Here is a 26,573-nt window from a genome sequence, read left to right as displayed (position 1 = left end):
TTATTATTATTATTATTATTATTATTAATATTATTATTATTATTATTGTAGAAATTTTTATCACTGTTGCAGTTTTTGTTCAATTCTAGTAAAATTAATATTTAAAAAAAATTATTTAGAGCACTTGTAAATTTAATTTATTCATCTGAGTCACACACACAATAACTTATGTTTTTATCAATAAAAATATACATTTTATTGTTAATACTAACATTATTTTCTTAAATAGTATTTGTTGCTATATACAATTTTTCCATGTAATATTATTTATGTAAAAGAATTAAATTATTAAAAACAAAATTAGTAAAATCGCGATGTTGACTTGTAAAACGTTAGCAGTATTATTCTGAAAATGGAGTGAAATATCTTTAGAAACTTCATTATAACTTAATTTACACGGCGAATCACAAGCTATGGGATCTAAAAATTGTGTTCCTTCCTGAAATTTAGAAATAAATTCAATGTTTACAATGGACTTGGAAATAATTCTTACAGAAATACATAGTTGGTAATATGAAACTGAGATATATATTTAATAATTATTAAAATTGTATTAAATTAATTTTTAATTGATTTTGTATTATTACTTACAGGAAAAATGACGCCATTCGTGCCATTGAAAGGACCATAGAGAGTAATTAGTTTGCTGACTATTTGGTAAGTGATACCAAATATTCGATCAATATCCAATAACATAAAGTAAATATCATCTTTTCTTGCTCCTGTTATGCTTTTATTGACAACTAACTGTTGGAAAAAAAATATTTTAAGTAATGAGAAATTTCTTTTATTTAATCGAAACTTACCGATCCTAGAGATTTTTTAGCAGAAAAACAATGATCTATTGTTTTCGATTCATTTAGACAAATAACACGGAAAACAGTTCCTATCAGTTCTGTTAATTATAATATTTTAAATTATTATTTTTAGCTTAATTAGGTCTCTTTAACTGGAAACTTAATAAGAAAGTAAAAAGGAATTTAAATTATTTTAAAATACCTGGATATATATTCACAAATGAACTCAAATTAACAAAAGCCACGTCAGCTTTATTGTGAATTAAGCAGTTAAACATTGCTTGATCTGAATTTACAATTTCTGGAAAAAATTTGCAAATGATTATTTTATTATTTAATCATCGATTCTTTTAATTTCTTTCGAAAAAAATATTACCTTCTTTTTTGGGCATTTCAAATTTTTCCACAATCATTGTTGGATTACGTGGTTGTCTCAAAATATTTTTCTCGTTTGCTGAAACAAAAGATTCTTTAGTTTTGAATTATTTTCCAAAAGAAAAATTATATTTTAAAGTTTATGGTTATAGGGGAGTAAAAAATTGGAAAATAGTACATTCGTTCTTACTTTGTGTACTTAGAGAACATAAGGAATACAAATTTTTTGGGAAATCTTTTTCTGATCCATTTCCATTATGTAAATTAGCAACACAACTTTCGTTGAAATATTTCGAAACCATCTCCTTATCGTTAGAATACCATTCAGAATAACCAGTTAATTTTTTCATTGCGTAAAGAAAAGTATTCCATTCTGTAAGTAATTTTAAATATTTAATTGTTTGTTCAGAGTGTTTTGAAAATTTGTATTTTTGCTTTTTCTTGTTGAATATATTTCTAATAAATATTATTTTTGAAAGAAAAAATATATTTCTTAAAAAGCAAATTTTGTTACTTTACCAAACTCTCGATAGCCAGGAAAACACGCTTTGTGATTTTCTAGAGCGCGAAGGGAAGTGAAATTAGAAAATTTATGTACTAAGGCGACTGTTATGTCTTCGAGTCCACTGTTCATCATCATATATGCAATTGCCTCAAGTCCTCGTCTGAAACGGAATATTTTTTCTCAATTTCTTAATATTCGCTTTTTAATTTTCAATTACTCTTCTTACCTTTTCGCCTCAACTTCCTCGCTCTTTTCAATTGCAAAAATATCACTTATGCCATTTTTTACCGACTCCATACAATTTTCACGACTCGTTTCTTGTACACATTTTATTAAAGGCTCTAAACCATGACTTTGAGCAGCAAACGAGATCCATTTACATTTCTCAGCTTCTAAATTTGTAGTTACACACCATTTTATCGTTCTATCGGGAGTGCATTTCGCGTAATCCTTTAGTGAATAATATTCTGGAACTAAAAAAGAAATAAATTAATTTTTTAAATTTATAAAAACTAGAAAAAACCGCTGCAAAGTTAAGGCTGAAATTTTCGTGTTTATTTCATTTACTGATCAAGATTTTCATTTTAGGAATATTATAAATTGCATTATTGAAATATATATTACAATTACAATTTTATACCAAAAAATAACAAAAAGTACCTTTTTTAAAATATATGAATAACTTTGGCTTACATGGCAGAAGAAGCTAAAGGGATGAATTTGTTTTTAATTGTAGATTAATTGTAGATTTCATTGGGGGACACAAAATCAGTAGTCTTAAATTTTTCAAGAACTGTTTTTTGCAGGTATTTAAAAAAAAATTTCTGACACTTATTTTTTTGTGTTGAATTGTAAAAGAAAAAAAAAAAAAAAAACATAAAAAAAGTTATTATAAAATAATATAAAATAATATATATATATATATATAATATTATAAGTTATTATTAAAAAGTTTTTTATATTTATTTATTATTATTTATTTTTTATTTTTTTTTTATTTTTTTTATATATATATAATATAATATTATAAGTTATTATTAAAAAGTTTTTTTAATTTTTGAATTGTGTATCTAATAGCACAGGCCTGCAAATTTTGGCTTAGTTCTGTTACAGAAAAAGTGGTAGGTGATTCTTATAGCTTTTTTGACGTAGAATACGAATCCGATTTCCAAAATGGCCCATCACGTCAGGATTTCTTGTAATATTGCCTTAAATAGCCAAAAATGGCTATTTTGGCCACTTTTCGGAATTTTTTTTGGTTAACCAAAATTTTTTTGTTCAATTTGCAAAATTGCATCGTATAGTACTATATCTAAGCTTTAAAACCCATTTTTCAAAATTGCTTTACGATTTTTGAAAAAAAAGTTATGTAGATTTGAAATTTTTTTATTTAGGAAAATGTAGGTATAAAGAAGTTCAAAATGGCATTTAATTTCAAATCTACATAACTTTTTTTTAAAAAATCGTAAAACAATTTTGAAAAATGGGTTTTAAAGCTTAGATCTAGTACTATACGATGCAATTTTGCAAATTGAACAAAAAAATTTTGGTTAACCAAAAAAAATTCCGAAAAGTGGCCAAAATAGCCATTTTTGGCTATTTAAGGCAATATTACAAGAAATCCTGACGTGATGAGCCATTTTGGAAATCGAATTCGTATTCTACGTCAAAACAGCTATAAGAATCACCTGCCACTTTTTCTGTAACAGAACTAAGCCAAAATTTGCAGGCCTGTGTAGTTTATAGCAATAATGCAATTTATAACATTCATAAAATGAAAGTTTTCGTGTGGAAGCAAAGTCCATATAGAATGAAAACAAAAATTTCATATACATATATTTGCAAAAATTGTAGAATAAAATTGTAAGAAACAGATTTACATGATCTTTGTAAGTAATCGAGAGGTGTTGCTGGCAATTCGACTGGTTTTGGTACTCCAACAAAAAGCCTCCATAGAATATTTGAATTTTGTGGGTTTTTCATGAATCTTCCGACTTTTTCGGCAGAGGTCCTAAAAGTAAAAATTGGTTAAATTTCCAACGACTATTTTTTTTAATTTAAGAAAAGAAATTAATTTTTTAATTTTATTAACAATGTCAATTTTTCTAGGTGAAAATTTGAAAAATGGACAGAAAAAGAATTCTTATACTTACATTGAGACTGCAATCGTTCGCTGTGGTTCTTCGAGCCAAACGCAAGCTTTGTCTGTTAAATTTTTTGTCTTTTCGTTGGGACAGAGGAAGGAATATTCATCCTTGTTTGTTAGCTTCATTAAACACGTGAAAGGGATTAATTAAATCACAAATCATCCATAGAGACGTAAGTCTAATCGTTTTTCTTAATTACACAGAATTATAATATCAACTCTTGAAATTAAGTCAAAAATTATAAATTTTTTAAGTAAAAAAATTAAACGTTAAAAATTAATAATATGTAATAATAGTAATTTACTTGTAAATCTTGGTGGACGGCGTGAAGAGTAGCCCAAGTAACATCGCCTTTCATTGACAATAAACATTTCAAAGCTCCCCATTTTCCAAAAAATGAATCTTCATGTGAACATTTCGTGGGATCTCCACATTCTGCGCAAAGATTTGGATATGTTTTTTCTGAAAAAAGATATGAAAAATGATGTTGCCATTTGGAAATTAATAAAATAAATAATATACAACATAAATAAATTTGATATAAAAATCTTACTTAATTTTTTATTCCGTTGATAATCAATTGTCCATGGACCACTGATGCAAGCGGATTCAAAATATTCCGATAAAGAAGCCATTCTATTTTCTAGCAAAGATTTTTCTGGATCACATTTTCGTGGCGTTATTCTGCTTTCAAAATACTGAAAGGGAAATTAAAATATTTTATATACATATGAAAAAAAATTCTTCATGAAATTTTTATATTTTTAATGAGGTGCATATGTAATATGGGCAATGGGCAATATGGCATATGGGCAATTCCACGTAAGATTTACCTATGACCTTTAAAATTCGTTTAAACATATTTTTTTCTTAACCTTTATAGAAAAATACACTACCGGTAAAAATTGAGAGACCACCCATTTTCAAGTGATTGAAAAACATTTTAAAACATAAAATATATGGAAACTAAAATTTTATTTACCTATATTTATTATTTTGAATAACTTCTAAAATAATGAAAACTTTTTAATGATCTTATGCTTATTTTAAAGGTCATTTGCTACACTATAAGAATTACTTATAGGCAATAACGTGTAACTTTTTTCCTAGAAAATGCAGGCCGTCAAACTTGGACCAAAAAAATTCAAAAAATTTAACAATTTTTCTGTACTAAAAACTATTCCAGAAAATATATAAATCATCATATATGGTGTAGATTTTTCAAGAAAATCTAATAAAAGAAATACGTTTGAATTCCAAAAATTATTTTTCTATTAATAAGATTGTTTCAAATTTTTTGATTTTTTTCGGTCCAAGTTTGACAGCCTGCATTTTCTAAGAAAGAAATGACACATTAATGCCTATAAGTAATTCTTATAGTGTAGCAAATGACCTTTAAAATAAGCCTAAGATTATTATAAAGCGTTCATTATTTTAGAAGTTATTCAAATTTTTGTAAAACATTGAAAATGACGATTTTTTAAAAATATCTAAATAAATTATTGGCCAAACGAGAAACGACTGCTAAAATATCTTGTTTTTTTTCAAAATTTTTCATCTTTAAAAATATGAACAGAAAAAAATTTTAGTTTCAATAAATTGTATGTTTTAAAACGTTTTTCATTCGCCTGAAAATAAGTGGTCTCTCAATTTTGACCGGTAGTACAGTTGAATTTTTTAATTATTTAAATAACAGAATACATATTACTTTAAAGTGTCGATGAACGTAATCTAATCTTGACCAGGCAATTTCTCCACCGCCATCAGTTAGACACATTAAAACACCTTCATCTCCATAATATTGAAAAGAACTTCCACATTGAGAGGACAAATTACTATATTTCCTCTCTGTAAAAAAAATTAATTATAAAAGAATTTAAAATTGGTAGTGTATGAAATAGGAATTTTTTTATTTTTGTTTAATCGCCCAAATTTTCAGGTTATGAATTTTCGAAATTTTGTATTTGTAACTGTAGACATATTTTCAGTAGCTTATAAGTAAATAATGGGATTTTTTTACAATTTACTTCTCAAAAATGTCTACAGACTACAATTTTTAATCTATTTGAGTGTTTTTAAAAATAAAAGGATTTTATTTAAAACAAAAAACACTCAAATCGGTTAAAAATTGTAGTCTGTAGACATTTTTGAAATAAAAGGATTTTATTTAAAATAAAAAATACTCAAATCGATTAAAAATTTATGTCTGTAGACATTTTTGAGAAGTAAATTGTAAAAAAATCCAAGTTTCTTAAAAGTAGAAAGAAAACTAAAACTTTCATTCTTTGACAAGTTTTTCCTAAACTCAATATTTTCAGACTTAGATATAAGCTACTGAAAATATGTCTACAGTTACAAAAAAAAAAAATTTCGAAAATTCATTACTCGAAAATTTGGGCAATTAAACAAAAATAAAAAAATGCGTACAGTGCCGCTCAAAAGGATTTGCCCACCTTACGGCAAATAAAGACATTACAAAAAGTTTTTTATTTTAATTTCTATAGTAAAGATAAAAAGTTAGTTGAGGTCTCATTTCAAAGCTAATGTTTTCTGCTTTAATAATACCCAAATAATAAATTAAAATAACAAGTTCTTTATTGTTTAAATGCAATTGTCAATAAAAAAAATTTTAATTTTTTTTTGGTAAATTTTTAAAAAAATGTAATTTTTTAACAAGTGATCACACAAATATTTCGGGCAAGTTATCTTCATTTGTTTGAAAAAAATAGCCTATTTTTTAAATTGTTTATAATTTAAAAACATTTGATCTAAAAAAAACTTGTAGGACAAAAAATGTTCATTTTTATAATGTAGAATCAGGAAAAAAATGTTAAAAGCTTTTTTTTAAACAAATTTTTTTACCATACTTTGACCTCACATTTTAAGTCATATTTACATGACGTACAAACATGTTAAAAACAATTTGTTTAAAAAAAGCTTTTAACATTTTTTTCCTGATTCTACATACAAAAATGAACATTTTTTGCCCTACAAGTTTTTTTTTAGATAAACTGTTTTTAAATTATAAACAATTTAAAAAATAGGCTGTTTTTTTAAACAAATGACGATAACTTTCTTAAAAATTATAGTACAATTTCAAAGGTGACAAAATGAGCTTTTGATTGCATTCCCCGAAATATTTGTGTGATCACTTGTTAAAAAATTACATTTTTTTAAAATTTACCCAAAAAAATAAAAAAAATTTTATTGCCAGTTGCATTTAAACAACGAAGAACTTGTTATTTTAATTTATTATTTGGATATTATGAAAGTAGAAAACATTAGCTTTGAAATGAGACCTCAACCAACTTTTTATATTTACTAGAAATTAAAATAAAGAAACTTTTTGTAATGTCTTTATTTGCTGTAGAGTGGGCAAATCCTTTTGAGCGGCACTGTATTTCATATTTTTCTATAAAGGTTAAGAAAAAAATATGTTTAACCGAATTTTAAAGGTCATAGGTAATTCTTACGTGGAATTGGAATTATATATATATATATATATAAAGATGGAAGAATCCGTCATTTAGCTAAATGACTATAGACAGTTAGCTAATCGGCGCCGAATAAACGAACGAGCTTCAATATTACCATTATTCGTCTATTCGCCTGAAGGGATCAGGTAATTAGCTAACTGGCTAGGCATTTAGCTATTCGACAAACGCAGTTTAGGCCAATAGAAGAAAATTATATATTTAATAAAATTTTCATTTATTGAAATATTAAAACGCTTTATTTACAATTTTTTCCATTGCTACAGGGTCAGACCAGCTCAACTGTGTTAAAAACATTTCATTTATTTTCTAAAATGAGGCATTTCACGTCAGAAATATCACGATTTGCAAAGGGTATGCCGATTTTCGCAAAAGTTCGTGGGATTATAGTTCTATATAAGAGACTTCTTTCCCCCAAATTTTTTCAAAAAAAATTCAAAATTGTTGAAGATACGCCATTTTGAATTTTAATATTAATTTTATAAAATTTTGAATATCTCGGAATATTGTTTATGGATTTTTATGAAATTTACACATTTTTCAGGTAAAAGTATGTACTTTAAAATGCAAATAAAGTTAATAAAAAAAAATTAATTTTTAAATAAAAAAATTAAAAAAAAATTTTTTTAAACAATTTTTTGTTTATTTACTCCTCTCTGAGAAAAATGTTATTAACATATTTGGATTCCTTATGAATTCACCTTTAATTTCATAAAAAAAAATTGATGGAGACTCAACTGGTTCCGGAGATATTGAATTTTTTGTAAAAAAAAGCGTCGCCGCGCCATAGCACCATACTGCACAAGTCGCGTAGTACGTTACCGCAGTTGTGCATTGCTGCTGTAACTATGACTATTTTTTACAAAAAATTCAATATCTCCGGAACCAGTTGAGTCTCCATCAATTTTTTTTTATGAAATTAAAGGTGAATTCATAAGGAATCCAAATATGTTAATAACATTTTTCTCAGAGAGGAGTAAATAAACAAAAAATTGTTTAAAAAAATTTTTTTTAATTTTTTTATTTAAAAATTAATTTTTTTTTATTAACTTTATTTGCATTTTTAAGTACATACTTTTACCTGAAAAATGTGTAAATTTCATAAAAATCCATAAACAATATTCCGAGATATTCAAAATTTTATAAAATTAATATTAAAATTCAAAATGGCGTATCTTCAACAATTTTGAATTTTTTTTGAAAAAATTTGGGGGAAAGAAGTCTCTTATACAGAACTATAATCCCACGAACTTTTGCGAAAATCGGCATACCCTTTGCAAATCGTGATATTTCTGACGTGAAATGCCTCAAATGTTAAAACTTTTATAAAAATCTATAGTTCACAACAAAACAAAAAAAACACTTTTAACCGTTTTTTGAAATTTAAAATTTTTGTTATTTTTTTATTAACAAAATATTACATCATTTTAAAAAAAATTAATAACTCAAAAGCCGTTTACAATAAATTAATGAAACTTACACTGATTACATAAAATTGTTTACTCTTTTAAAAGAAAATATTTGCATGATTGTTAATTTAAAAATTCCGTTTGTGGTCGTTTTTATTTATTGCATTTCCTAAATCCCTGCCCTCCACTGATAGACTGTTTTGCTGCTGCTTACAGTTATAATTAATTTAATTAGGAATAATAATAATTAGAAAGAATAGTAACAGAAAATAATAATATTATTATTACTTAATAATTATCACTCAATAAATAATTTTAATAATAATAATTGTGTTAAATTATAATCAATAAGTATTTTAATTTTATACACGGAAAAATGTAAGGTGCACATGCTATACCTTTCAAAAAATGTATCCAACAATTAACTTCACTTCATATAAAAACAATAGGAAATAATAAGTGTGAAGTGAATTGAATAGTAAAATTTTTAGACAGGGATAACCAATGCACCAAAAGGTGCAGATGCTATCCCAAACATTTTTCCGTGTAGTAATGGAAACACTTGTAAATAAAGCGTTCTAATATTTCAATAAATGAAAATTTTATTAAATATATAATTTTCTTCTATTGGCCTAAACTGCGTTTGTCGAATAGCTAAATGCCTAGCCAGTTAGCTAATTGCCTGATCCCTTCAGGCGAACAGACGAATAATAGTAATATTGAAGCTCGTTCGTATATTCGGCGCCGATTAGCTGCCGATTAGCTAACTGCCTAGGCGTTTATATATATATATATATATATATATATATATATATATATATATATATATATATATTTATATATGTTTCGGTCATTGTCGATTATTATTGGGCATTGTTGACATTGCCCGTTCCGACTTAGGCAATATCTAAATCCTTATTAATAAAATCAGACTTTGTCTGTACATTGCATAGAATTCAAAATTTTTATTATATATTCCTTCTTTTTACACTCTAAGAAATGCGAAAATACTATTAAGAAAATTATGTGTGTATGTATGTTCGCAAATTTTCGACCGCGCACCACGGAAAAACGGTTCGATCGTTTCAAGTGAAACTTGGCAGTCTTTTAGGCATTAGCCTAACTTACAATCCTAGCGACCTAGCGATAGTAGATTAAAAAATATTCATATGGACGGAAGTTATGCCATTTGTTTAAAAATTCGAAATTTTTAGTTTTTTATATACTTTAGTGAGTTGTACTCAAACTTGGTACAGGCCTAATTTTAGTGTTTCTTATTAAGATTCAGTCGTCAGAATAGTAAAATTTTGAATAACAAATAAAAAATGTTAGATTTAAATATTATTAAAAAAGATTAAAAAATTAAAAGTTTAAAAATTGAAATTTTTTGTAATTAATTTTTATACGGTTGTATTTCTTAGGTCAACAATAAAAATTTGTTGTTAAAATCATAAGTTTACTTTTCTAAAAAAATTCTATTAGGTCAGAATATTGAAAATATCCATATTAATAATATGAGACTTTTGTCAGTAGATTGCACAGAATTCAAAATTGCTATTATATTATATTAATTAATGATCAAAAAATGAAAAGCTCAAATTCTATTCTGATGACTAAATTTTAATAAAAAACACTAAAATTAACCCTGTATTAAATTTTAGTAAAATTGATGACAATAATTATTTCAAAACTTTAATTTTGAATTTTTAAAATTTTGAAAATATGGCATAATGTTCGTTCACATTAATAACTTTTACTTTACTGTAGCTACACTGAAAAAAGTTATATGATTTAAGTAATTATAATTATTTGAAAAATAATATCTTATTTAAAAACTTTTCATTTCAATCTAATAAGAATTTATTTTCTTTAAATAATTTTAATTAGTTGAATCAAATAAATCTTAATTGGATTAATTAAATAATTACTTGACTCTAATAAATGAATTTATTTAACACAAATAATGAGTTATTTTAAAACAAATTATTTATTTCGCTCAGTTAATTGGATATTTGACATAAATAAAAATTATTTGCCACAATTAATTTACCTATTTTATCGCTTCAAGTAAACTAAATTATCTATTTGAAATTTTGAAATAATGCATTATTTAATGAAAACAAGTAAAAAATATTTTAATCAAATAAATAACTTATTGAAACCAAAGTAGATAATGAGTTATTTAAAAAAATTAGTTTATTTATTTCAACCAATTAATTAAATATTTGGTATAAATAAAAATTATTTGGCACAATTCATTTTATGACTTCAAGTATAATAATTTATTTAATGCAAATAATGGATTATTTAATGCAAATAAAGTAGTTAATAAAAACAAATAAAAAAATATTTAGATAAAATAAGTCAGTTCCGTTAACGAAGTAGTTTGTTTTCCCTATTCCCTTAGTACAGCAGAGTTAGGGGTCTTCGGTTATAGGTCTTACACTGAGAGAAATGGATAGTCAGATTTTGATGTTAAAAAGATGATGTTACACGATACTATCATTATGCTACTCCCAACCATCCCAGATGCTAAAAAAAATATAGTTATGCTACCCCGTACTACCAAGATGTTACTCCTGATGATATTGATCTTAACGGTGACTATCTAGATAGCTGTCTGTATACGTAGCATTAAAGATGGTCACCCTAACCACAATTATGTTACCCACTACTATAAATTTCTCTCCGTGTAGGCTAGATAAGTGTGACTGGGTTTTGATCCCCGTTGGTTTAAAATTTTAATTTAATTGTAAGAATTTAATGTTAATATTTCCAAGCATATAAGTCCTACGAAGTATTTAGGCTATATAATTAATTATTTTATTAAATTTGACTATAATTAGTCCAGTTACTCCAGAGTAAAAACATTTATATTATTGGAATAAATAATTTCAAATGCCAACGTTGGTGTTGAAACGTTGTGAAAAATTAATAAATGTCAGTCACAATAGTAATAAACTATCCAGAAGTACCTGAATTATTCCAATAATTATTTGACGCAATTAAATGGATATTAGTCTCAATTACAATAATTATTTATGATTAATAATTGAATATTTGATAGAAATAAATATGTAGTCATTTCAAAAAAATTATCATGCAAATAAATATTTGAATTAAAAGAACGTGAATTATTGAATCAAGCAATCTTCAAAATTGATTTAAATCAATATTTATTAGATCGAATTATTCAATTTATTTGATCTTAGTAGTTCGTATTTGGTAAAAATAACTATATAATAGATAATAGACAAATAAAACATTTAATTGAATCAAATAATTTTTTTAAGTTTTATTATTAATATTGGTAATAATAATAATTATATTATTAATAATACTATAAAGAAAAAAGCCCCACGTTGGTCACGGTTTCGATTTCATTTTCTACAATTTGAACTGTATATATAAAATATTTTTTGAAATGTATGTTAAATGAAAGTACAATATAATAGGTATCTTTTGGACATTATAAGAAAATTTTTAATACAGCAATTGTTTAAACGTTTGACAATTTTCTTCGAATTGTTAAAATTTTGATCTTAAAAAGTTATCCCAAGGTGGACACCTATTTTAAAAATTTCTTAAAAAATGTGTTGAACAAATCATTATCTTTGTCTGAAGACAATAAATATTTTTCTGTTGATTTTGCTTTCATTTCTAAAAACTTTCGGAAGTTGGCTAACATTTCATGACGGAAAAATTAAAATTTTAATTAAGAGGTTCACAAACCTATATTAAAGACAATGTTTAAATAAATGTTTATTGTTTTAAAAAAATACTATTAGGCAGGCGACACTAAATTTCGAGCCAGCCGAAGGCGGGCACGAAAGCTAGTACTATTATATAATAGCTTTATGTACATCATAATATATACAAATTTAATCACACAATAATTCGGCTCAATGAAATTTTAAAGGATTTAACATCTAAAAACGTAACAACAATAGTGCTTTTTGTTTTCTTCTGACGAATATGAAACGAGTGTTTTATATTGCAGTCGCAAGAGCACAATGAATTTAGGTTTATAATGGTTTATCATAACCACTTAAAAAATTTGTGAACTTGCGTCTTCTTAAGGACATCCAGGAAAAAATAGTCGTTTCGTCGTTAAAAAATTGTTATATTATTATTGTATGTGTATGCTATAGCATACACTTAATTTTTTTTTTTTTTTTTGTATAAAATATTTGGAAGTGACATTTTTTTCCCACATTTTGACAATAATTTAGCGAAAAAGTGATTTAAAAAAAGAAATAATGTGGAGCAAATAACATTGCTCAAAAGTAAGTGGGCAATGTCGACATTGCCCGGGCATTGTCACATTTTACTGAATTTTGTTAAAAATACCCGGGCAATGTCGATAATGCCCAATAATAATCGACAAAGACCGTAACATATTATGTAATCTTTAAATTATAAACTAACTTTAACGTAATCTCGAACCATAACGCCCGGCTCAAATCCAGGTGAACAGAAACGTTTTTTCTCGGTATGGAAAATATCCTCTATATTATTACGAACAATTACTACCATTTGATGACTCGGTAGATCTGTAAATTATTCGAATAAATATTTCAAATTAACATGTTTTTGCTTATAGTAGACAAATTTGAATAGCTTTCTACTTCGTTTAATTTTTTTACCTATAGACATTTGAGGTATAATATGAGTCACAAGTATTTTATTATTATAATCCTCAGCGAATGCATAAATCATAAGATCTTCCGGTTCGGCAATAAGGAAATCAACTTCTCCCGATAGTAAATGTCGTAAGCAGGACACTCTGAATTAATAATGAAATATAAACTATCACAAAAAAAATACACAAAATTAAAAACTCTAAATTGCAATAACAAAATTGTAATTTTCATATTATTGATTTAAAATGAATTTGAGTTTAAAAAATTTATATTTTATTAAAAGTGCATTAACTTATATACCTATATACACTAAAGACCCCATTATCCGGATTTTCGATTATCCGGACAAATTTCAATTTTTTTTTAATTTTAAAGTTTATAAGCATTTAATACCACACTGTAAAAAAAGGGAGTTAAATTTTAACTCCCCGGGGGGGTCTATAAAAGTCGCACCCATTGGGGAGTTAATGCCAGGGGAGTTAAATAAAGAGAGTTAAAATTTCACACCCAAATGCTAACTCCCCAAGGAAAAAATAACTCGCGCGGGTGTTGAATGAAGGGAGTTAGAAATTAACTCTCTTTTGGAGTTGATTTTTAACTCGAAAAATTTCACTCCAAACTCCCGAGTCCGTTAACTCCCTAAATTTTTACAGTGCATAAATTTTGAATTTTCACACGAAACGTTGCGTTTCATGTGCTTTAATGATTTTAGGAAAATGTTTATGTATAAATCTTTTTAAATATTCTTAACTAAACATTTATTAATTTTGACTTTAAGTGTTTTATTTCTTTTCAGTCTTATTTAAATACGTATGCAAATAAATACCTAAAATTATAAATCCAAAATTCGTTTATTTTGTACTTTTTTCGATAATCCGGATAGGTGCCTGCATAAAAAGGATCATACAAAAGCATCATACCTATCAACGGCGATTATACATGTAACTGGAGAATTATCTATATCCACTAAAAGGGGACAAGTTTCCAAATTTTTTATTTCATGGGGTATTGTATCATCCACCACACAATATCGAACTGAAAATATACAATTAATATTCCCAATTTCAATAGAAAAATTTCATATCTTTTTGAAATTAATGAAATTATTTTCAAATTTAGTATTTACTTATATAAACAAATAATAATAATAATAATAATAATAATAATAATAATAGTATTAATAATAAACAATGAAAGTACCTAACAATAATGCTAATACTAAGAATACAAATAGTTATAATAAAAAAATTGTATATGTAAATAAATAAATTTGTATTCCAATGAATTTATAAAAAGTAAACTCTCACTTTTTTGTTTTTCGGCGAAAACGGTCGATTGCAAATTAAAAGCAAAGCTACAGACTGTCAATAAAATAATCCACTCTTTAAACACCATGTTTATCACTGAAAATTAAAAACTTTTTTCTTAAACAACTATTTTTTTAATAAAAACTTAATATTTTTTTCTTTTGTTGTGATATTTTAATTAGAATAAGAGATCTAAGAGAACCTCTGTCCAGTAATGTAATTAATAAACTGTCGATTATTTTTCAGAGGTCATTGACAATCATAGACAAAATTGTAGAAGTTACAAATCTGAAAAACTTCAAATCTAAACAATTAACGAAGACATAAATTCTTGATATGTAAATAAGATCCAAACACTGTGTTTGAATACAACATTTTATTCATTTAGTGTTTATATATAAATACAAAATGACGTAGATTTTAATTTAATGAACAGATGATAATAATAATTGGTAGAAAAATCGAAGTGTAAATAAAATTTCGTAAAAAATCAGCTTCACTGCACAATTGATATTTTTTCAAGTCTTCAATAATTTCGTTATAATGCAATGTTCGATCTTTTTTATTTAAGTCTCTCGTAAATTCACTGAATTCCTATAAAAAATGTATAGATTTAAAATAATAAGTATGTACTTAAATTATTGTTGGTATAAATTATATAATTATATAATATTATTATAAATCACAAATATGATTGACAAAAGAAAATTAATTTACTCACTGAAAAGATAATATTTTCCTTTTTTTCAAATGGACCATGAAGAGACATTAAAGGAGTCGTTCCTTGATAAGTTTCACCGAACAATCCGTTAAGATCCATAAATAACAGGAAAATGTCTTCTTCCCTCGAGGAAGATACATTTTTATTTACCATAATCTGAAGATTAAAATTTTCAATTCATTCACAATCGTTTGAGAACTATTTTCTTTTTTAAATATTTTTCTCCATCTTACCGATCCTAGTATTAACCATGATAAAATGCACTCTCGTTCCTTATTAGAACTATCTACAAATTCGTTACTACAAAGAGTCCTATAGTACACCTCTGAGTATTCTATAAATTCGAACATTATTTCATATTATTTAATATTATTATTATTTAAATAATTTTTTATATTTTTTAATTCAAAACCATGTCCACTTCTGGGCCAATAGGCTGAAGTGTATATATGTCGTAGGCGAAAAGAAAAATCCGTCGTTTAGCTTAATGCCCAGGCTTTAAGCGAAATTTAGTAAAATAGGAAAGTGTTCCTGAAATATGTGCTTATTTCTAATTATTATTCTAATTCAGTCAGTAGAGTCAGAAAAATGACGGGAAAAAAATTTTTTTCGGAAAAATTAGGAAAATTGAAAACTTTTTCGATTTTTTTTCAAAAATTGCGACTTTTTCAACTTCTTTTCCAAATATTGCAACTAAATACTACATTTTTTAGTATAAAATGCAACTTATTTCGAATTTTATAATACGAAAAATAACTATAACAAAAATTTCAAAAATGATTTTTGAATAATTTTTCTAATTAAATTTTCAAAATATACAATTAAAAAGATTTTGAATAATTGAAATTTTGTAAATTTAATTAAAATAATTATAATTGTAATGTTTAGAAATTATTAAAATTCATAAATTTTACTCATTTCCCGTAAACTTTCATATTTTCGTGTAAAAAAAATGTTGACAGGGAAAATAATTTTAATGTCAATAAATTGTCAGGGAAATTGATAAACTGAAAATTGTGACCACCCTGAATAATTATTAGAATTATTATTAGAATAATTATTCTAATTATTAGATTAATGACTAGGCATTAATCTAAACGCCCCTAGCGCGTTTAGTTTTTTATTTCGAGTAGTAAGAATTTAAAAAATGGCAATAAAAAAATATGTATATCTGTCCGCAATATTTTGTTCGGGAATAACACAAAAACGGGTGAATCGATTCGGAGTTTTGATTAATTTTCGTATTGAAAATCCCCACATGAGAATCTACATGGGATCCTAAGTAATCAAAAACCATGTAAAATCCCACTTTCATAAAGGAAACAATATGGATTCCCATGTAAAACCGTACGAGAAATATGTGTTATGAAATCCTACGTAAAATCTCACATGAAATTCTATGTCGAATTCACCTTATGTGAAATCCTATGTCAGATCTCATATAAAAACCTATGTGAAATCCCATATGGGAATTTTCAATAGGGATATGGAAAAATTATACTTGAAAAATGAAATTGAATTTTACATGGATTTTGATGTAAGATTTAATATGGGAATATTTTTCAAAAAATGAAAAAAGATTTGACATGAGGGAATATGGGAAAATTATTCTCGAGAAATGATAGAGTTAAATGATAGTTAAATCTCACATGAGATTTAACATGGGAAATATGTATTGGAAATTTTCTTGAAGAAATATAGGGTTTATTTAATGAAACTAACAGGGAAAAAGATGCTGAAAAGGATTTTACGTATGAATTCATATATGATTTTATACAAAGACGAACGTTTTAAATTTACCATGTATATTTCCTACCTAAAATCGTATCTCAATTCCCCATACGGCTTTATATGGGAATCCATATGATTTCCTTTATGGAAGTGCTTTATACATAATGAAGGGATTTTCAATAGGGTTATAGACGAACTTTATAAATTAACTATTTAGGAAATAAATAACCCGTCAAAGACGGGTACGACAGCTAGTATAATATTATAAATAACTTTGAAGAAATAACTTACTTGATGAAAGTGGAGTTGCTGAGTTAAAATTCAAAAAAGATACATCGGCCACGTCAGAATCCAAACAATTTTTTATTGTAATGTTTCTATTACCGAAATTTACTATATGAGATAAAAAAATGTTTTTCAATATTTTTACATAAATTAAAATTTTATATTAAAATATTACATAATGTTTTTTATAAATAATTAAATTTCAAAATTATTCTCTTACAATGCGAACAAAGTGAATAAAGATTCTTTGGAAAAGTGGAAAAGTCCTGTGCGTTTAATTGAAACACGCAACTTTCTTTGAAAAATTGAGAAACCATTTCCTTGTCTTTACAATACCAATTATTATCACCAGTCAAATTTTTCATCAAATAAATAAATGTATTCCATCCTGAAAACACACGAATCTAAAGTAAACTAGTTATTTTCTCAGGATGAGAATTTCTAATTTTCAAATTTTAATTTTTTTCCTACCAATATCTCTGTAACCCGAAAAACAAGCCTTTAGATTTTTCAAATCTGTGAACGATTGTAAATCAGAATATTTTTTTACCAATGCGACTGTTTGATTTTTCTTCTTCGTCACCATGTGAATAATTGGCCTTAAACCTTTTCTGTAAATTTATTAAGTTTTTTAGAATTTTTTTCAACATTTATTTTGTTGTCTGATTTCTTGACAATATTGATTATTATTAATTGTGTGTTTTTTATTTTTTGAAATTACAATTAAAAATACATATATTTATTATATATATATTTTTAAAAACATTTGCTAAAAAAATTGTCTGTTACTTTCAAAATAATAACTTACATTTTGGCTTCAAATTCTTCAGATGAATTAACAACGAAAATATCGCTCATTTTATTTTTCACCGATTCTAGACAATTTTTTCTACTTAATTCCTGCACACATTCAATTAATGGCTCTATTCCATAACTATTCGCTGCGTACGAGAGCCAATTGCATTTTTCGACTTCTAAATTCGTCACGACACACCATTTCATACGTCGATCTGGTTTACATTGTAAATAATCCTTAAGAGAATAATAATCAGGAACTGTTAAAGAAAAAGATAGAACAAAGTTACGAACAGAAGGAGAATAATCAATTTGAACCAAGGGCAAAAAGTTCTATGTAATTACATGATAATTTGAAATAATCCTCTGGTGTTTTAAGTGCCTCAGTACTGATCGGTGTTCTGTGAAGATCATATTGCAAAAGTGTCAAAAAATCTCCGACTTGATTATTTTGATCGGATATAAATTTCGAAACTCTCTCAGCGACTGCTCTAAAAATAGAACTTTTATTGTAACAACATTTTTGGCACAACTCAATTAATTTTATTTCCTATCAATAATTTGTTAGTATTTACCAAAAGGTAGACAGTAAAAATTTACTTAGGAATGAAAAATAATCTAATTGGCAAATTATTTTCCTTTAAATTTAGATTAAAAGTCATTTTAGAAATAAAATCAAAATAGAATTTTTATTCCATTTTAAATGATGATTTGCAAAAAAGAAATCAATAATGTTCTACTTTCTGGCGATGGTTGTCCTCCAAGGTTCTTCAAACCAAACGCAAGGATCGTCAGATAAGTTTCTTATCGACCCATCGGGACAGAGAAATCTGTAATCCTCTTCGCCTCCGAATCGCTGGGAAAAAAGGATAAACAAATTTAAGTACTTTTTCAAAAAATGGTTCTACTATTCTTACACGAAAAAAGACGTAAGTACTTTAAAGTGATATCGAACAAATTTTAATCTCGCCCATGCAATGTCACCTCCACCTTCTGTTAAACACAATAAAACACCTTCCTTTCCATAGAATTTATCATCCTTTGAGCATTCTTGACTATTTTTACATCGTGAACACAAATTTCCGTATTTCTTTTCTGGGGGGAAAAAGTTAACTGTTTAATTTTTCTATTTTATGAAAACGAACAAACAGATAATATTTAATTACTTTCAAAACAATATAGTACAAAAATATTTACTCATTTGCATGTCAAGTTGTTCATCATTCGTCCATGGACCACTGATGCAAGCGGATTCGAAATATTGTGATAATGCTGATAATCTATTCTCTAATAAACTCTTCTCTAGACTGCAGTCAGATGAGACGAATTTTGTCTCTAAAAACTAATTGCGAAATTTCGATTAAAAAATTCCTAATTCAAGAGATTGAATTCAAATCTTAAAAATTCGAATTTTCAAACTTTATAATTTAATTCAAATGAAGAAAATGATCGAATTTTGAAAAATTTATTTCTCAAATTCTTATTGAAAAAATGAATTTAATTACTTACTTTTATGTAATCTAAAAGAACAGAATTTTTTTCGAAACCTGGTAAACAGAGATGCCTATTTTCTGTATGCCATAAATTTTCAATGTCTTTTCTCACTACTACAACTGTCTTAAAACTAGAATACTCTAAAAATAATAATAATAATAATAATAATAATAATAATAATAATTACTTGAATTTTCTTAAATTAATTAAAAACAATTATTGTATGAAGCATGAACTAATATGTAATTATAAAATTTACCATTTTCCCATACTCTCAATTCATGTGTGACTAGAATTTTATTATTATTCTCTTTATTTAATGCAAGAACTATTAAATCTTCCGGTTCCGCTGACATAAAATCTGCTTGATCGTTTATTAACATCCTTAGACATTGGGTCCTAGAATGAAAGAAAAGTAATAAAAATTTAATTTTTAATATTTTTTGAATAGTATAAAATTAACACAAAATATTAATTTTTTTATTTTTATGTATTATGGTAATTACATTATTCAAATCTAAATTAATTAAATACTTGCCTATCAGTTTCAACAACACACTCTACTTTGTTATTTTTTGATTGAACTAGATTTTGGCAAACATTTTCAATTGATTTGCGAGTGTGGAAACTATTCACAATGCAAAATCTAACTAGACAAAACAATATTTTTGTTTATTAATTTTTTCACCTTATTTTTGCTTTTAGTTGTTAAAAAATATTTTAGTACATTACCTTTTGCATTATAACAATTGAGAAATAATTGTTAACAAATTTTTTTGAATATATCTTTTTATAATAATAATTTAGTAAAAGTTAATTTAATTGGATAATAATTTTATTAAAATACTTAATAAAAATGAATAACTTTTTAATAATGATTATAAATAATATTTGCAGAAATTACGCTGTACAATGTTTTTGAACATAATTTTCCTTATATTACACGGCAATTTGATCTTTATTCGCATAGAGGAAGTAAAATGAGAAGTGAAGGACGTTTCTGTTTCTTATGAATGATTAATCTACTACGAGTATATCTATATTCGAGGACTTACGTTTATTTTGCTTCTTTGTAAAAACAGGTGTGTAAAAATGAACAAATAATATTAATTCTAATGTTAAAAATAGAGAATATTTAAGAATCATTATATTTTCTTAATTAAAAAAATGATTCAAATTTTCTCACGCATTTATTATGAATTCTTTTCGTTGCCAAAATGATCCTGTATATATCCTGAATAATATTATAACCGAGAGAAGCGTATCAAATGCATGCGAGGATCATACTGAAAATTGAAAGGCAAGTGTTGCGGTGGAAGGGAATTTCGCTTGTATGAGTGTGAATTCGGGTTCCCAGCCATGAGAACTGGTTATTCTTTCTCTTTTAAAATTCGTGAAAAAAATAATTTCACGCATTTTTTAATTTATGCAAAAAATTTATGCTTTATTGCAATTACAGTGAAGCCTCAATTATCTGAACTGATGGACAAGGTTTTGCAAATATTTTCGTTGATAGTAATAGTCAATAACTAAATGTAAAAAATTATAATTTTGTGTTTAAGATAACGAAAAAGTTTTGATAAAATGATTTACAGTACGGATAATCGAGGTTCCACTGTAGTTTTGAAATGAAACTTTTTTTTTACTTTATTAACGCAATTCACTTTTTTTCAATTTCTTAACGAAGAGTATATAGGAATAGGATATTTTATAATTATTGAGAAATGATTTTAAAATTACTCTGCAAGTTTTAATTTTTAAGAAAGCTTAGATTCCTGGCTCAGTAGAGAAATTATTTTCCGATCAAAGTTGATGAAAAGAATAAATAATACATGCAAAAATTATCAAATAACTTTTCTGTTTCAGAGTATTTGCCCTGTTGCACTGCTGTTTTTGTGTCACTAAATCCTCCAATATCTCTTGGTAACTAAAAATTCTCTGAAATGATCCAACTTCCTTTACCAAGTACTGAGTACGTTCCTAAAAATCGAATAAAAAGACAATTATTTAATAATAATAATTAATTAGCCTTTAATTTTTAATGCGGTTTCTTTCATCTTTCTAATCACAAAAGAAATCTTATTTGAAGTATAATTTATTGTCACTCTTTTTTCTGTTTTATAAAATTTTCCTATCTTTCATTTTTTTCATGGTTATCACACAAATGTCAAAATTTTTGGTTGCAATTTTCACATTACATGCAAAATGTGCGATTATTGTTCGTGGATTAAAAGGGCCTTTGAGAAGGCGAATATAAAAACGGAGAATTTCGAAGAGGCAAACTGTGGAATAACAGTGGAACCTATAATTATTGTTCACGGTGGAGCGGGAAATATTCCGAAATTTGCGAGAGAATTTATGTTACAGGAAGTGAAAAACGCAGCGAGGGATACTTATGAGAAATTAATGAATGGCACGAATGCAATTGATGCTGTTGTCTTGGCAATAAATCATATGGAGAGTAGGAAATATTTTAATTGCGCAAAAGGTGGCTCGGTTGATATTAATGGCGATGTTGTCATGGATGCTGCTGTTATGAATAATAATTTTGAAGCTGGATGTGTTGGATCTATAAGGGACATCGAACATCCGATTGATCTGGCAAGAGCTGTCTTAGAAAAGACTGATCACGTTTTACTGGTCGAAAATGGAGCTCAAAGATTTGCTGTTTCAATAGGAATTCCCATATTGTCTTCAGGTATATTTACTTCATTTATGTAAGTAAAATATGATTATTTGGTTAATTAATTATTTATGAAATTTACAGGTTCGCTCCTTCTTTGTGAAGCTCCACCTCCGTCCATCAACTCCCAAGAGATTGATGATTTTCAAAACGAAGATGAATTCAAAGAATTTGATAATTACATTCCCAAAATAGTTCAACATTTAGTTGAAAAGTCTATGGAAATTCCTCAAGAAAAATTAGCCGAATGTGTTACTAGAAGATTGTCAAATAAAAATGAGGAACAAAAAGAATTTGAAATAGAAGAACCAATGGACCTTAGTGTAAATATTGCGAAATATGAAACTAATTACAGTACCGTCCGCAATTGTCAGTCCACCCATTTTTAAAGGAATGACAAAAATTTTTTAACATAAAATTCATGAAAACTAAAATTTTTTTTGGTTTATATTTTGAAAGACGATAAAATTTTGAAAAGAATAAGACCTTACAGAAGTCATTTGGACAAAATTTGTAGAAGATATTCCTAAAAATCGTCATTTTCAATGTTTTACAAAAATTTAAATAACTTCTAAAATAATGAACGCTTTTTAATAATCTTAGGCTTATTTTAAAGGTCTTTTTCTACGGAATAAGAATTACTTATAGGCATTAACCTGTCATTTTTAACTTGGAATAAGCATGACGTCAAAATTAGACAAAAAAATTGGAAAAATTTGAAATCAATTTTTTGTACTAAAAACTATTCTAGAACATATATAAAACATGATATGGTGTAGATTTTTCAAGAAATTTTAATAAAAATATATGTTTGAATTTCAAAAATTATTTTTCTTTTAATAATATTATTTCAAATTTTTTGAATTTTTTTGTCCAACTTTGACGTCAAGCTTATTCCAAGTTAAAAATTACAGGTTAATGCCTATAAGTAATTCTTATTCTGTAGAAAATGGTCTTTAAAATAAGCCTAAGATTATTAAAAAGCGTTCATTATTTTAGAAGTTATTCAATTTTTTGTAAAACATTGAAAATGACGATTTTTAAGAATATCTTCTACAAATTTTGGCCAAATGACTTCTGTAAGGTGTTATTCTTTTCAAAATTTTATCGTCTTTCAAAATATAAACCAAAAAAAATTTTACTTTTCATGAATTTTATGTTAAAAAATGTTTGTCATTCCTTTGAAAATGGGTGGACTGACAATTTCGGACGGTACTGTATGTTTTAAAATTACTTAAAAATATTGTTTTTCTATTAATAACAAATTTTGCAGTTGAGTGCAGTTGGAGCCGTTGCCTTTGATCAAGAGGGAAAATTTGTTTGCGGAACTTCTACAGCTGGAAATCGGGGAAAACTGATTGGTTCAATTAGTTCAATTGGAACTGTAATTGGTTGTGGAATTTTTGCTAATCGATTCGGTTGTGCTTCAGTTTCTGGCGAGGATACGGCAATTTACACCTACGCACCTGCTCGAAAAATTGTCGAAAAACTCAAAATGGTAATTCAAATATATTTGACTGTCAAATTACTTCAACCACTTTATTTTTTATAAATTAATCTTTTGATTTTTTGTTTCGTGTCGACTTATAGTTATTAATATTTCTTTTAAAGGTGAAATTATTCTTTTCAATACAAAAAGATATATGACTTATTAATTGAATTTGTTTAAAAAGAAAAAAAATTAACTTAGAATTCCTGGCTTTTTGGGATGTTTTTGTATATATTTGAAGTACACTGGAACGCCGGTTTAGCGGACACCGATTTAGAGGAATTTTTGGGTTATGATTTACGATTTTCCTTGTTTTGCCTCGTTAAAGGTATTGTTAAGGTATTGTTCGCTTTAACGGACGACTCCCCCAGACAGTCCGCTAAACCGGCGTTCGAGTGTATTTTTAAAAAAAATTTTGACATAAAATATTAAAAAATAGACAAGTTAAAATTAACTGTTGACGGTGGTGCAATTCTTGACTTAAAAGACGGTGTGCACTATAGAGAGCGCAATTTTCGTCGGAAATATAAAATCAAAGAAAAATTTTAAAGTTCACATACAGTATAGAACCTCGATTATCCGAGGTAATGTGGGCAAGTAGTGTCTCAAATAATCGAAAACTCAAATAATACGAACTAATGAAAATTTTAAAAAGTTTAATTATTTCTTATGTGTTTAAAGTGTTAAAATAATATTAAACGACAAAAATAGATGAAATTTTAAATGAAATGAACATAAATAGTGGTTCTGTGAAAATTTGTTTTCAGACTTGGTCTCCATCCGTTTTATTCGAGTTATTACGTATTATCCGAGCACGTTTAGTGCCTCGGAGCTCGGATAACCCGGAGTCTCGTATAATCGAAGCTCGGATAACCGAGGTTCTACTGTATGTAGTTTCTATTTGAACTACAAAAATCCAAAGAAATGGTGAAATTCTAATATTTTGATAGATAAAACAAAAAAATTTTTTTTCATTTAAAAAAAAAAATAATTACTTTATTGGTTGTTAAAATTATTAAAAAAATTTTTTTGAAATTTTGTTAGTTCAAATAGAAGAGGAATTAATACTGAGTAAAACAAGCCATCATTCATTAAATTCGGTCAAGGCGTTTTCTGTCAATTCTGCACACCAGTATTTTACAGCAAAGTTTGAATATGGTTGTCAAACATCCACTGTAAACGTTTTGCACTCGCCAAAAATCAATGGAAAACTATAAAAACACTTAAATAATGTTAAGTGTTTTTAAAACTTTCGGTACATATTCTTGGATGTATTTCTTGCAGATATAAGGAAAAGAAACATCGATTTTTTCGACCATGTAAAGTAGGATCCCCTCTTAAAAGAAATATTTATTTTTAATTCATTTTATTCAACTTTTCTTAAAGTATTACATACTTGCAAATAATAAAATAAAATGTTTTCCAACTTAATTAGTTGTTTAATTATTATAAATAAAAAAAGATTATTAATAAATAGAGCGCAAGCATTGAATCGAGTTTAATAGAAGAACTCAATAACTTTGAAACAGAAACGGATCAATCAAATGTCGGAGCAATTGCCGTAAATGCTATAGGTGAAGCTGCAGTATTTTTTAAAACCTTGCATTTTCCCTGGGCAATTTGTCAGAATGGTCGCATCTACTATGGATGTGTAAAAGGCGAAAAATTTTCAGAAAAAATCCCGAACTTGAAAAAAGTCTACAATTGTAAGTGCAACAAATAGAAAGCAATGTGAGTGTGAGGCTACTTTTCTAAATTATAAATTTTTCTGAAAATATTTTCCAAATCAAGCGTTAATAAATCATTATACTTACAGAAAAAATTACGTTCTTCTGTCCGTAAAATGGACCATATAAAGACAATAGAGGAGATAAATTTCCCACGTTTCCTTTTAATAACTTATCAAGATCCACAAGCATTCGATAAATTTTACTTTCCTTGGTCTTTGAAATTTCTCCATGAACCATCATCTATTACAGATTAACGATGTAACTTTGTATGTTACAACCCACATAGCACAATAGTATGAGGTAAGGTTATGTTGAGTACTAATCGTAAGGCACATAAGGTTACACAATATTGCTGCGGTAGACCTGAGGTGAACTAAAAACTTCCGCCATGGAGGTAAGGTTACATGTTAGGGTGTGGTGAGTATATATGATAAGGCCATGGTAACCTTACACGTTAAGGTTAAGGTAACCTTACACGTTAAGGTTGATGTAACCTTACACGTTAAGGTTGAGGTAACGTTACATGTTGAGGTTGAGGTAAGGTTACATGTCAAGGTTGAGGTAAGGTAATTATTAAGTTGTAAGGTTGAGGTAAGGTTGTGATAAGTTTACCAGTTATAGAAAATATTGAAAAAATAATTAATAAATAAATATTCAATTAAAATGTTAAGTTTGTTGCTCTTCTCTATTTTGAAAACCTGACATGAAGCAGAAAATTTTGAAAACAAATTTGGGGGGACTGGGATTCGAACCCGGGATCGACGCGCATAAACCTATCATTCTAACTAACTGAGCTAAGTAGAGAACTGGCAGAAGGAAAATTAATGTTGCCTTTAAGGTGAACCAAGAAGATGATTAACTCCTTAAAGGCAATATTAATTTTCCTTCTACCAGTTCTCTACTTAGCTCAGTTAGTTAGAATGATAGGTTTATGCGCGTCGATCCCGGGTTCGAATCCCAGTCCCCCC

At 26.6% G+C, this 26,573-nt stretch overlaps 3 protein-coding genes across 9 annotated transcripts in view; 1 reads left to right on the top strand and 2 right to left on the bottom strand.

The window, feature by feature from the left end:
- Positions 1 to 121: 121 nt before the first annotated feature.
- On the bottom strand, positions 122 to 20,892 carry LOC122498976. Its single transcript, XM_043606992.1, has 31 exons — positions 20,759 to 20,892; positions 20,242 to 20,353; positions 19,963 to 20,102; positions 19,719 to 19,843; positions 19,407 to 19,551; positions 19,147 to 19,304; positions 18,950 to 19,065; positions 18,555 to 18,700; positions 18,223 to 18,469; positions 17,886 to 18,025; positions 17,635 to 17,802; positions 17,421 to 17,522; positions 15,632 to 15,732; positions 15,399 to 15,554; positions 15,112 to 15,271; positions 14,678 to 14,773; positions 14,291 to 14,405; positions 13,374 to 13,513; positions 13,156 to 13,280; positions 4,378 to 4,522; positions 4,129 to 4,286; positions 3,831 to 3,943; positions 3,558 to 3,688; positions 1,904 to 2,150; positions 1,692 to 1,837; positions 1,363 to 1,545; positions 1,174 to 1,251; positions 1,000 to 1,098; positions 807 to 895; positions 592 to 747; positions 122 to 439 (listed from the first exon to the last, which is right to left on the bottom strand). Exons 1-31 carry the CDS (start codon positions 20,847 to 20,849, stop codon positions 281 to 283), a joined length of 4,287 nt encoding a protein of 1,428 aa, XP_043462927.1. The 5' UTR covers positions 20,850 to 20,892; the 3' UTR covers positions 122 to 280.
- Positions 20,740 to 26,573, bottom strand: part of LOC122498968 (transferrin) — a 22,314-nt gene continuing 16,480 nt past the window's right edge. For 3 of the 5 annotated variants that reach the window (XM_043606982.1, XM_043606981.1, XM_043606980.1), the window contains exons 14-15: positions 25,690 to 25,845; positions 20,740 to 21,683 (exon numbers count right to left, since the gene is read on the bottom strand). In XM_043606982.1, the coding sequence (XP_043462917.1) occupies positions 21,507 to 21,683; positions 25,690 to 25,845 (333 nt within the window). In that variant the 3' untranslated portion in view covers positions 20,740 to 21,506. Of the gene's footprint in view, positions 21,684 to 25,689; positions 25,846 to 26,573 lie in introns of those variants that run through there. The other 2 variants (XR_006301286.1, XR_006301288.1) reach the window with 2 other exon arrangements.
- The window catches only part of LOC122498970 (isoaspartyl peptidase/L-asparaginase-like), a 20,816-nt gene continuing 15,932 nt past the window's right edge, over positions 21,690 to 26,573 (top strand). The window contains exons 1-4 of one of the 3 annotated variants that reach the window (XM_043606986.1): positions 21,690 to 22,401; positions 22,471 to 22,709; positions 23,660 to 23,884; positions 25,353 to 25,679. In XM_043606986.1, the coding sequence (XP_043462921.1) occupies positions 21,909 to 22,401; positions 22,471 to 22,709; positions 23,660 to 23,884; positions 25,353 to 25,598 (1,203 nt within the window). In that variant the 5' untranslated portion in view covers positions 21,690 to 21,908 and the 3' untranslated portion in view covers positions 25,599 to 25,679. Of the gene's footprint in view, positions 22,402 to 22,470; positions 22,710 to 23,659; positions 23,885 to 25,352; positions 25,680 to 26,573 lie in introns of those variants that run through there. The other 2 variants (XM_043606988.1, XM_043606987.1) reach the window with 2 other exon arrangements.

The sequence above is a fragment of the Leptopilina heterotoma genome, unplaced genomic scaffold (genome assembly GCF_015476425.1).
Source record: "Leptopilina heterotoma isolate Lh14 unplaced genomic scaffold, ASM1547642v1 Lhet_162, whole genome shotgun sequence".
Classification (NCBI taxonomy): Eukaryota; Metazoa; Arthropoda; class Insecta; order Hymenoptera; family Figitidae; genus Leptopilina; species Leptopilina heterotoma.
This window is presented reverse-complemented; position numbering and strand designations above follow the sequence as displayed.

Bases quoted from the DNA above. Each gene is read 5' to 3' on its own strand.
- LOC122498976 (XM_043606992.1), bottom strand. From the start codon at position 20,849: ATGATTCTTAAATATTCTCTATTTTTAACATTAGAATTAATATTATTT. The intron at 19,552-19,718 runs GTAAGTAATTAA...TTTCGCAATTAG, and splicing joins TTCTTTTAGATTACATAAAA to TTTTTAGAGACAAAATTCGT. The intron at 3,944-4,128 runs GTAAATTACTAT...TGTTTAATGAAG, and splicing joins CCGTCCACCAAGATTTACAA to CTAACAAACAAGGATGAATA.